This window comes from Cnephaeus nilssonii (genome assembly GCF_951640355.1).
Source record: "Cnephaeus nilssonii genome assembly, chromosome: 6".
Taxonomy (NCBI): domain Eukaryota; kingdom Metazoa; phylum Chordata; class Mammalia; order Chiroptera; family Vespertilionidae; genus Cnephaeus; species Cnephaeus nilssonii.
Genome location: NC_137077.1, coordinates 100,624,135 through 100,636,516, shown reverse-complemented (window position 1 = coordinate 100,636,516; position 12,382 = coordinate 100,624,135). Strand labels below are relative to the sequence as shown.

The 12,382-nt window shown below is 47.5% G+C and overlaps 1 protein-coding gene across 1 annotated transcript; it reads left to right on the top strand.

Moving 5' to 3' along the window:
• The first annotated feature begins 1,050 nt into the window (after positions 1 to 1,050).
• LOC307100874 (gap junction alpha-3 protein-like) lies at positions 1,051 to 8,954 on the top strand. The gene is made up of 3 exons (XM_079773502.1): positions 1,051 to 1,107; positions 1,644 to 1,720; positions 6,844 to 8,954. Exons 1-3 carry the CDS (start codon positions 1,064 to 1,066, stop codon positions 7,632 to 7,634), a joined length of 912 nt encoding a protein of 303 aa, XP_079629628.1. The 5' UTR covers positions 1,051 to 1,063; the 3' UTR covers positions 7,635 to 8,954.
• Positions 8,955 to 12,382: the final 3,428 nt, after the last annotated feature.

Here is a 12,382-nt window from a genome sequence, read left to right as displayed (position 1 = left end):
TTCATGCTGATACTTCCGAGCAGGGCTGAGAAATGGGACTCGCACTTTTGACTTTATATACTTCTGTATTTACTTTTCAATGCAAGTCTTTTTAACGAAAGGTTTAAAATAATGGCAATATTCTATTTCCATTTATTACCCCAGGAATAACAATAGTAGTTGTAAGGAGACTTACAAGTATTATGAACTTTTGTTCTCTTGTGATCAAAAAAATAAATAGAAAGTACTCATGCTTCTCAGAGGGAATAAAAAATATTTGAAGATCTTCTCCAGTGATATTTCTCAATTTAAAAACAAACACACACGGAGTCTACAAAACTACCACCTTCTATGCGCGCGTACACACACACACACACACACACACACACACACACACACACACACACACACCATGTAGTTCCACAAGAGAAGAGATTCCAGATGTGCCTGTGGGCGCTTGGTTTTCTTTCTCCTGGGATCAGCTGGACAGTAAACTCTCCAGGGCAGGCAGACTAATCTGAACAGATCTCAGCCCTGATGAAAGCAGCCCGTGGAAACCGCTCCATGGGGATTTTAAAGCAACCAGGCACTCCAGTTCTGCCCCATTCCTGCCATAAATCACCACTCGTGAAGGGAGCTCTGAGCTCATTTTCAGCTTTTAGAATGGCCAACAAAGTTCAGGCCCCTCAGACCTACGAGAGACCCTGCGGGCCAGGCCCGTGCTGGACCCGGGGAGCGAAGCAATGCCGAGGGCCTCAGCTGAGCCAGGCGAGCCGGCAGAGCCAAGCAGGTCCTTCCTTGATCCTGGCCTGTGTCACAGGTTCCCGGGGAAGTGCGGGATGTCATCTCCGAGCAGGAAAGCAGACAGACGTTAACCCTCTGCCCTGAGGCCAGCAGGGTAGGCTGTGCTCCTGCCGGTCACCAGGACCAGCGGGAATGGGTGACCGCGAGGACCTGCCTGTGCCCTCAGCGGGGCCAGGTCTCCAGCGCATCGGGACAGGTTCTTATACACACAGGGCCTCTCTGACTGTGGTCCCAGTGCGTGTGCCCCAGGGGAGCCAGGCTGGCTGACCAAAGGACTTGGATGCATGCATGTCAGCCTACCCAATGGACACAGACACCGGGAGGGTGAGGCGAGGGCATGAGCGGGGTATGGGGGGAGGGTAGGGGAACAATGGGGAGATAAAGACACATATGTAATACCTTAATCAATAAAGACATTAAAAAGATAAAAAAGGACAATAGGTAAAAACTAAGAAAATATGAATAAACTATGGACTTCAATTAATAATAATAAAATAAATAAAATAAAATTAAATAAATAAAGTCTCCCGACTGTGTCGCCAGCCTCCGCCGCCCGCGGCCAGACCACTCCTGCTGTGCACGCTGGTTCGTGCCCCCAGGCCTCCCCTCCGCTGTCTGTCGGGGCAGAGCAGCCACCAAGGCACCCTGCCCCGCCCCGGAGCCTGAGCGGGCTGGGGCTGATCTCAAGAATGGGGTGGAGTAATGCAGGTGGAGGTGGGGTAGGGATGCGGGTGCTGGTGGGGATGCGGGTGCAGCTGCAGGAGGAGGAGGGTGCGAGGATCCGCAAGGCGGGGCTGGGTGGGCTCGGGGTGTGGCCGGCGGTGGGCCTGGTGTAACCTGGCCCTTCCTGGCCACTGCAGGCTCCAGCAGAGGCAGAGAACGTTCCCGTCCGGAGCGGCAGGAGCCCTGCACCTAGGACCGAGGGCCAGCGCAGCGGGTAAGCGCAGGGTGCGGGCGGAACCCAGAAGGGGCGGCCGGCCAAGGTCAGTTGAATGGGAACCGGCCTCTGGGAATTCTGGGGGGAGCCTTTGGGAAGTTGTAGCGGTAGCAGGGCCGGTGAGCGGGGCTCAGGACTTTCTGGGGCCCTTTCGGCTAACGGAGGTTACTGTGCTGCTGGACGTCCCTGCAGAGCCGAGCTGCCTGCTGGCTAAAGATTTCCTGGGGATTGGCAGGAGGCTGGTGGTGGGGGATGATTTCATGATTTCATGGGGGTGTCTCCCCTGTGGGTGGGGGAGCAGGACTTGCTCTAGAACTTCAGGCCTGAGGGCTCCAGTGACGATTTAAACCCTGGAGGCTTAGGGAACACAGGGCCACCGGGAGGGACACCCGGGGCTGGTCTAGCAGCACCCAGCTCTCTGCACAGCTTCTTTGCTTTGTTAGGGACAATGTTGCCTCTTAAACCCCTTTAAGGAACGTTTAAAAAGTGCCAGGCCCTGATTCTCGACCTAAATGCTGGTTACTGTGCGCTTAAGCACTAGAGTGGGAGAGGCTTATTTGACCACCGGGACCCTGTCTTTTAGGCCTGTCCTGCCAGCAAGTGGCAGGGACACACCAGCACTTGCTTTGCCGTCTCCGCTCTAGCGGACAGAAGTCCACCTCGGATGCAGAGCTCCTGGTCACGAATATTTGTCATCTGGGCTTTAGTGGCGTTCGCACTTTTTATTTTGTCAAGATATCACCAAAATATGCCATATCTATTTTACTCAAATATAATGTTATGAACAAAATGAACTAACAAGCAAAATAGAGACAGACTCATAGATAGAAGTAGGCGGACAGCAGTGGGTGTGGGCGGCTGAGTGGGGGTGTGGAAGCATTGAGTAAAAAAGAAAGAAAAAGAGTAAAAACTCTTGGACAACAACAGTGTGGTGATTCTGGGGGAGAGAGGGAGGGAAGTGAGGTGGAGGAGGACCTAGGCGGGGTGGAAATTTGACTTGGGGTGGTGGACACACAATACAGTGCACAGACGATGTGTTGTGGGACCGGGAACCTGAAAGCTGCATAATTTTGTTATCCAGTGTCACCCCAATAAATTCAACAAAAAGGAAAAAAATAAAAACAGTTATATACAAACAGCCGAGACATGAATTGTGCATTGGTCTCCCAGACCCAAAAGGTCAAAATGATGTTGACTTGCGATATGCGTGTCACTTCACTGGCAGACCGTCGTGTGCTATGACAAATATTGCAACACAGACAGTAAAAGTTTAGAGAGGAAAAGGGAATTCATTTCCCAAAGGTCAGTGTGTTCAAAGTAAACATCAGCTAATTTGGCCCATATTTCATGGGTGCAACTGTTTAGTTCACGTTGAGATGAACATCTAATAAAAGGGGCACAGGTATTCCTGTGCAGTAATTCTCAGAAGCTTCACTACTATAACTACTAGACAGTGCGGCGTAGGGTAACCAGCAAAGTTTAACCGGCTCAAAGCTGTCTTGAATAAGGGCATTTAACAAAAGTTCATGGTTTGCCAATGAGAATGTGAATTCCTTGAATGTTACTTATAGTTTAAGTGATATTCATTTTCTTAACTAAAATAACTTTTACACTATACATTGGAAACTTAAAATTAATTATCTATTTATCATAGCCATTTTACAAAGCCTCATACATACAAGGTATTGAAACAAAAATTAGGTTTTTTGATGTTACCATTACTTGAATATGCAGCTAGCAGAGAATAAATAGGACATACATATTTTGAGGATTTTATTCAGTATTGCACATTAATAAATTAGTAACACATATTGTGTATAATGTAGTACTAAATGTTATTAAGTCATTCTAGAGATTCTAACTTCTATAAAAATCCAATAATAGTACAAAAAAAGTTAAGACCAATCTTAGATATGAAGTAGTAGTAAATTGAATTTACCTCTTTCATCCCTTGCCCAGACTTTGGTTTTGTTCCTATCCTTCCACTAAGTGGTCACTTGAGGTCCATCCTTGGCCTCCTTATTGTGAGATCACTGGGCTCCTTCTTCTGGAAGGCTCTGAACAATGTTGACATTGTTAGTCACTTTCTGCAAAGCCCTCCATCTGTCTCCTCAATTCTGGGCCATTCCAGTTCTCATTCTTGATGACTGCTCTCAAAGAAATAAGCCTTCTGAGATCGGAACGGCATCTGCAGGGGAGTCAGACTCTCCTGGTCCTGGGTGACCTTCCTCCCAGCCCTTCCCGGTTTCCTTGCATCTGCTGGCTCTGTGGTGTCTGATCTTTACAAATATGCAGGATCTACCTGACCATTTTCCTCCCACGGTTAGACTTTTCTAAAAGAACATTGCCAGATGACTAGGAGAAACAATAATGAAACTAAAATATGAAAGGATAAAACAAATTTTCAGGGCACAAAGTCCAAGACCTAATAAAACTTAAAGACTATGGACTCTCTGGCAGAACCCATCAGACAACACTGAGGGGGGTCCCTTCCTGCCACCCTCTCGGGGGAGGGTCTCTGGTCTCCAGCTCTGCTCTGTCTTAGGCCCTCACCCACCTTGTCAGATCACGTGTCCTTCACGAAGCACCCACCACACATTGGCCACCGTTACACGCACCAAGGGCAATGAGTCTGTTCTGATCTTCTTCACCTCTTGTGCTGCATTGTCCATGACGTCTGTCCCTAAACTCCGTTCTTAGCACTGTGGCCCTCACCCAGAAGAGGAGGAGCTACCCGTGTAGACCCTCTTCCCAGCTGCTTCTAACCCCAGGTCTCCAGCTTCCTGCTGGACACGTTCACTCAAATCTCCCACCACTGCTTTTCATCCACACAGTCACCGAACCAAAGTTCTCATCTCCCCTTCCAATCTCAAATTCGCACTCCTCCCCCACGTCCTTCTCTTTGAATCCCCCCATAACTTTCCCGCTCACCAGGCTCAGGCATGTAAGACTCTTCTTTCACTCCTACCTCTCTCATCTCTGGCTCTGCTCAGAAACTACACACTGCTTTATTTTCGTCTTCAGAAAGTCTCTCTTCTCTGTCCTTCCTCTTTTCCATTTGCCCCTCCTGTCATCCAGCCTGGCCTTCAACACTCACTCCAAGGTCACCACACCCTTCCTGAGTCCCAGCGGGCTGTAGGTGGGCACCTTCTTTCTTGAACAACACTTCAGCATCTCTCTCCCCTCTCTGAGTGGGTTAATGGCTCTCTAGTCCTTCGGTTCATGTGCACCACCAGTGCTTACTGAATGCCTACTGTATGCAAACATGGCCCCAGCCTAGCTCCATGTGCACAAGCAGCCATTGAATTCACTGCTTTCTAATCCAACGCCCTGTGTCAGTCACACGATCACACGTATTCCCACCACACAGGAACCTCGCTCTGTTCTTAAAAGGTACTCCCTTCACTCTCCCTTCTATCCAAAGCCATGTCTCCTTAAGCTCAGTTCCAGTTCCACTCCTCCCCAGCTATACCTTCTCTGCCCTTATAGAGCTCCATATTCTCCTGAGTTTTCCCATCGCCACAAATAGATCTCAAGATTGAGACCATGTTTAAGTTGAAGACACAGCATGTGCTAATGCATAAAGGTCGTGTTTCAGGGCCCACAGGAAGTTTGGTGCCCAGAGTGCTGGACCAGGTCCTCCTGGGGGGTGCACACTGGCCATGGCTCTTGTCCTGTGTCCCAGAGGCACATGTCCAACAGGGTGGAGGGAGGGGCTAGGGCCAAGGGCAGAGTTAGGGGTCTTGTGACAGTCTGGGGCTGATGGCATTCCTCCAAGCTCAGTGGGATGCTGTGGGGTCTGTGTAGGAGTCAGGATTGATAGCTTGGAGGAGAAGCAGGATGTAACCTAGAATAATTCCCTGACTTCTGACATCCTTCATTGGAGAGTGGGTTGTTTCATGTTCAATAATTAAGTTTCTCAGTGAACACTTGTTAATGTCTAAAAACATGCAGAGTAGAACAGATGGCAGTTATAATATGGGACAAGGAGGCTGGTAGGATACATGAAGACTAAGATTTCTCTATGGAGCTCAAATGACCAAAACAAAGCATTGGAAGTTTACTCAAAAAGAAGACTGACATTTGCCTATTTTTTTTAGATCACGGGGAGTAAAGTTTTGTTTCTTTATTTGCCTTCAAACCAATTCCTAAAAATTAGTATTGTTAAGCATTTTAAGATTCAACATGATAGAGTTTTCTTTATTCTTGTGTGTATACTCACAGCCTAGCCCATGTTCCTTACTGCACAGACTGGTCATGGGAACAGTGGTGCTGTGTTTGGTTCCAGTTTGGAGCATCTGACCTGTTTGAGCAGAGGCCACATGGAGGACACCTTGTAGGCTTGGTCCCCGGCGTCCAAGGAGCACTGTCACCTTCACAAAGTGGGCCCATGGGTCTCACTTCCCTCTACCCGAGAGGCAGTTCACTGCCTATGACCATGGGCCACACTTTACGGTCAGAGACACAGGCTCCTGCCCACGGACGTGCAGAGACTGAACCATTTATGTAACATTTGCAAAGAGGAAGATTCACAAGGAAAGTAAAAAATGGAGAAGGTAACAGATGAATACGGCAGAAGGTATGAAGGTGGAATGAGCACGGCACAATTTGGGAGAACATTGCTCTAACCTCACGTGAGCAGGACAGGTGCGATTAGGAACTGGCCATCTGCACAGGAAGCCTCAGAGACAGGCCTGGAAGAGCCCAGGGTGGAGCTAGGAGGCTGGGAGAGGTCCGTGTCCCTTAGGAAAGCCATTTGTCTTTCTTGCTCAATTTCCTCATCTCTGAAGTGACTGAGGTAACCTGTGTTTGTCTCATTTAATCCATGCTTTTGTAGGGTGACTACAATGCTATATTCGTGCTGTAGGCCTTGGTTTAACCCACGTGTCATGACACACACAGACAAGTACACAATGCACACACATACAGATGTACACACATGAGTACACTATACACAGATGCACATACACATTGTGTGAAGAGCTCCGCAGGACAGCCCACACTGGGAAGCAGGAGGGCAGCCACACAATGACATTATATTCCAACGTCTCTGTACAAGAACAGATGGTTGGATTTGAGCTCACCTGTCCTACCTGCTTATTAACAAACATGTTCCCTTACAGGCTGGCAGTCCGGAGCAATGGGAGACTGGAGCCTTCTGGGGAGACTATTGGATACTGCACAGGAGCACTCCACAGTCATTGGCAAGGTCTGGCTGACGGTCCTGTTCATCTTCCGAATTTTGTTGCTGGGAGCTGGGGTGGAGTCGGTGTGGGGAGATGAGCAGTCAGGTTTCACCTGCAACACGCAGCAGCCGGGCTGCGAGAACGTGTGCTACGACAAAGCCTTCCCCATCTCCCACACCCGCTTCTGGGTGCTGCAGATCATCTTCGTGTCCTCGCCCACCCTCATCTACCTGGGGCACGTGCTGCACATCATGCGCATGGAAGAGAAGAAGAAAGGCAGGGAGGAAGAGCAGGCAAAGGGAGAGAGCGACCACGGCCAGAAGGATAAGCCCCTAGTGCGGGACGACCAGGGGAAGGTCCGAATTGCAGGGGCCCTGCTCCGGACCTACATATTCAACATCATCTTTAAGATGCTGTTTGAAGTGGGATTCATTGTTGGACAGTACTATCTGTATGGCTTTCAACTGAAGCCACTCTACCACTGTGACCAGTGGCCCTGCCCCAACATCGTGGACTGCTTCATCTCCAGGCCCACAGAGAAGACCGTCTTCATCATCTTCATGCTGGTCGTCGCCTGCCTGTCCCTCTTACTCAACGTGCTAGAGATATACCACCTGGGCTGGAAGAAGCTGAAACAGGGCATGACCAACCACTACGGCCCAGACACTGCTGAATCCAGGATGGGGGCCATACTCTCTGGGGATGAGCTCCCCCTGCCCTCCCACTAGGCCACAGACATCGGCACTCTGGGGCGCCCTTCTACTGCACACACTGTCTCTCCCCTGGGATGGGCAACAGTCATTATTATTCCAGGGCCCCCCACCAGCAACAGACTTCAACATGGCAGCCCTCTCCCAGACACAGAGAAGGGCCACCCTGACAAATTCCACAATAGCAACCACCACCTGATAATGACAGAGCAGAACTGGGCCACCAGGAGCCTGGGCAGCAGGTTCCGTGAGGAAGGTCTCCCCTGTGTCCACATCTTCCTCCTTTGCCCCTCCAGGCAGCCGCCTGCAAACCCCTCCGGAGGGCAGAGAAGGCAGCAAGGAACCTGTCGTGTTGGAGAATGTGGACAGCAGCGTCCTGGGGGAGAGCGGATGGAAGTGACTCCTGATGAGCGGCAGCAGGCAGCGACCCCGCTGTGGAGATGCACATGCCGCCTTTGCTCCCCACAGACCCCAGACGGTCAGGCAAGGCCCAATGACTTGGCCATCTAGTGGTGGTCTCCCAGATAGCTTTATGATGACCACTTTTCTAGCATCAAAACCAAAGTGCACTTCAATTGAGCAGCTAGAGAGCCTAGAGTGACAGAGAGCACTGGCGTGGGGGGAAGACCCCCCGAGAGGTCAGGTTCCTGTGTCAGTGCTCGCTGTCCTTACTGCTGGAGGTGGAGGGGGGAGGGCGACAATGCTTTGTACGGGGGATGGGGCAAAGTGGCTGATGCCCTTTAAAGATATTCATGGTACCCAGGAGCCCTGAGCCAGGAGACCTTCTCAGGTGTTTCTGTCTCTATGGCGGACTGTCCTGCGATGATAAAGAGGCAGGTGTCTGCAGTCACTTCAGTTTGGGGCCGTTGGGTTTTCTGTCCTGAGCTCTCCGGAGCCTCTGGGCAGCCCAGAAGGCCTCAGCTGCACTTAGCCCTATCTCTGTTTGGTACTTTTAACTCAGAGTTAAAGTTCATTTCAGATATTTGCCAAACTGCACTAAAAGGAGACTTAGAGCAAGCCTATGTAGTGTCATTTGAGATTCTGAAATTGCATGTGAAGCCCACATTTTAAAAGAAATGCTTTGCCTTCATGAGTCAGTTCATTGCTATGAGAAGGTATAAAATGAAATAAAAGCAGGGAAAAACTTAAGTGCCTTTAAATACTCGAAGTTCTAAAATGGGAGGTTAAAAGTAACTGCTGCTGCCAGGAAAATTGTTTATACAGGTGAATGAATAAACTACCCCTTTTTAACAGTGCAAATGAACTTCATATTTCCTAACCATTCTTTGTGGGCAGCCCAGTCGCTTTCTAACGTGTAAATAAAAGTCTGTGCATTCACTCCCTGTGTAAGTGCATGTGTCATTTTGTGCGAGTGCCAGATTTGTCATCCACCGGGTGGCTGCTGTGACAGGGAAGGCTCTTGGTGGGTGAGTGTGGCTAGAAGATGACAGGATGTCCTGTCCTGCACACACGCTGTCCTGTCTCAGCCAGTGTCTGAGCCGAAGAGCAGTGGTGGTGCTGAGTGTGGTCCTCATCACACTCTTCACCTCCAACGGCCACCGCTTGTAGTTCTTATTCAGCAGAACACTGTCAATTGATCCATTTGTTTTTATGAATCCCTTTAATTTTCTGATGATTCTTTTGTGATGAAAAGACGATGATTAATGTGAGCAGGTAGTTCATTAGTGTGTTCAGCTGGCTGTGGTATGGGCTGACCATCTCCCGAGCTTGAGCTAAGCTCACTTCCGACACATGTCCTGCAGTCTTTCCCAGACAGATGGACAAGGAGAGGGAGGTAAGCCCCCCGGAGAATGTTTAATTGACTGTTGTCTCAGTTCTCCCAGGGCTGGTGCCTAAGTACGGCCACTGTGGTGCCTGGGAGAGAAGGGCGCCGTCACACAGGTGAGCCTCGGGTTGCAGGCAGAGAAGCCGAGTTCTCCCAGCTGAGAACGGCCACTAGGAAGTCCCAGTGCGACCGCCCTGTGTCCGTGAAGCTGTGGCTGTTGAGAAAACGCAATAGCAGTTATCAGGCAGGGAAAGTGCAGCTCGTTGAATGAGTGTGAAATTTGTCCAGATTCTTAGGTTCCACCCTGGAGACTGTTAATAATGATGATCAACTTTTTGGACCACAGTTTGATACCGAGTGGGGTTGGAGGAGTGAGTGGCCCTGTAATTGTGTTTTTGCCTTTTAAAATAGGGTTTTATTCCTATATGTCACAAAGAGGCCACATTCAGTTGACCACAGTCTACTTGGCCCACTCAAAGCCTGGGTAGGATGTAAAATTCACCTCCTTGACAAACCTGTCATTTATACAGAAATTAAATTCTGCAATAGTGCCTATGGGATTTCTGCAGGTGAATGTTCTAATTTCAATTCTTGTGAAAAATGAAAGCTCATCTTACAAAGCTCATCTTTGAGGGATCCGTGACCCTGAAGTGGGGCTCCTTCTCCCTCCCACTGAGAAGTGGGAAAGTCAGTCTCTGTTCAACCCATCATTGTAAACGTCCAAATGTCAAGAGAAACAGAAATCGCCTCTCCCTTTGGGCCAGATTCCAGATATTATTTTTTCTAACCTGTTAATTATTTGGAAATTTCACTGAAACGATTTTCCTCTCAATGTAAAAGATTATTTTTTATCCCTAAGTTTATTATAAAACCCAAATGCTATACCTACGATATTTACACATATTTTTAATTTGTTATGTATAAGGCAATTATGTTCTTCCATCCCTGCATTTAGAAGCCCAGCTATCCAGTTGGCACTGCACACTCTGTAAAAGTTAAGGTCACTTTCACACATCACTACATTCACAGTACCCAAATCCTCAAATCCACTTTTTAAATTAGAAATAATCTCTTATAAAATCACTCTCTCTTTTTAAACTTTATTTGCTGAGTTATTCCTTTTCCCCCATGAAACTGACAAAAGGATATCTTAAATTAAGAGAGAGAGAGAGAGAGAGAGAGAGAGAGAGAGAGAGAGAGAGAGGTAAAAATAGCAAGTCGGAATATTCAGATATTCCCTGGCTTTCTTTGATCTGTAAATGGCTACATCATAGCGTTCTCATACAAGAACACCTAGAATATGAACTGTGGATGCAATTCAAACAGTCTTTAAAGAAATTAACCTGATGAGATTAGGTCTCTTCTCAGTTTAGGTTTTCCTCCCTATTAATACTTTATTTAATTCTTTAGTATTTCTAAATAAAAAATTTTTATTTTAAACATTTTCTTCTGATATTTGTAACAACTCTTTAAAAACTCTAATAAATCAAAGTTTTAAATAAATATAGGAGCTTTCAAATTCTTGTATATATTCCAATATCATTTATAAACTCATTCATATGCTCTTAAGCATTTTAACTACAAGTCTAAAATTAATTACACATTTTACTGAAAACATTTTACGTGAAAAACCTATTTTGCCAGATGTTTTAATATGCCAGATTCCCTTAAAGATGACAAACATACAATCTCCCAGGAGGTGACACTGATAGAAGACAGGTCAGGGATTGCCTGGAGTCAGGTTAAGGAAGGAGTGACTGCAAAACAGATAAGGAAACTGTACTGGTGGCTACACAAGTATAGACATTTTCAAGATTCAATAAGCTGCACCTTAAAACAGACTTATCATATGTTACTTATACGCCCACAACATTGACTTAAAGGGAAATATGTGTATATATATATATATGTGTGTGTGTGTGTGTGTGTGTGTGTGTACCCATACACATACAAATTTTCAATGGATATAAAACCTAAATTTAACACAAAAGGACTAAGTCTTCACTCTCATTGACTTTCCATCTCTACATTTAATTCTATACTTTTTTTTAAGTAGTTGAGATGAGATCTGAAAGATGAGGTGTGAGGGGACACCAAGCTGAGGAACAGGAGGGGTCAGCTGAGGTTCTCCATCAAGAGGTATAAAAGGCAGAAGTAAGCAGTGAGATGGCACTTGAATTTCTGCCAGTTTTGGACCAGCTGTCAGATCTGCTGGTGGGCTAGGTGGAAACAGGGACTGTAACACCTACGTGCCTGGGGACATAACTGAGTAAGGGATACTGGCCAGAGGGAGTGCATTAGTTTCCTGAGGCTGCTATACAAATGACCACAAACACAGTGCCTTACAACAACACAGATTTATCCTCAGACAGTTCTGGGCGCAGAGGTCTGAGGTCAGTGTTACTGGGATGACACCTAGCTGTTGGCAAGGCTAGTTCCTACCAGAGGCCCAAGGGGAAGACCTATTCCTATTCCATTTCTGGAGGTTGTGGCATTGCCTTGCTCCTGGCTGCAGCACTTGTCAACACCCACTTCTGTGGTTACATTTCCTCATCTGTGCGACTGTCAAATGTCCCCTCTTATAAGGGCACTGGTGGTTATAGGACTACCTCTCCATCTCAAGATCCATAACTTAGTCACTTCTACAAAGTCTCTTTGACATATAAGGTCAGATGATCAAGTTCCAGGTACTAGGATGTGATATTATGGGGGCCATAGGTGAGCCCAGCAACAAGGAGTCGGTATTTTGGACTGAAGAAGCACTTTTCGTGACCTGCCTCAACAGCAGTGTGTTTGACCCTGACCTTCCTCCAGTTTGTACCCCTGGTGTGATGCAAAGTGTGTTCATTAGACAGATAGTGACAGGATGGAAGGGGCTGAACCATCTGGCCCATATCCAATCCACAGAAGGCTTCACATAAATGAGATGTTACTTGGAAGCACACTTTTTAAATGTTACTAGGGAGGCCCCACTTCACGG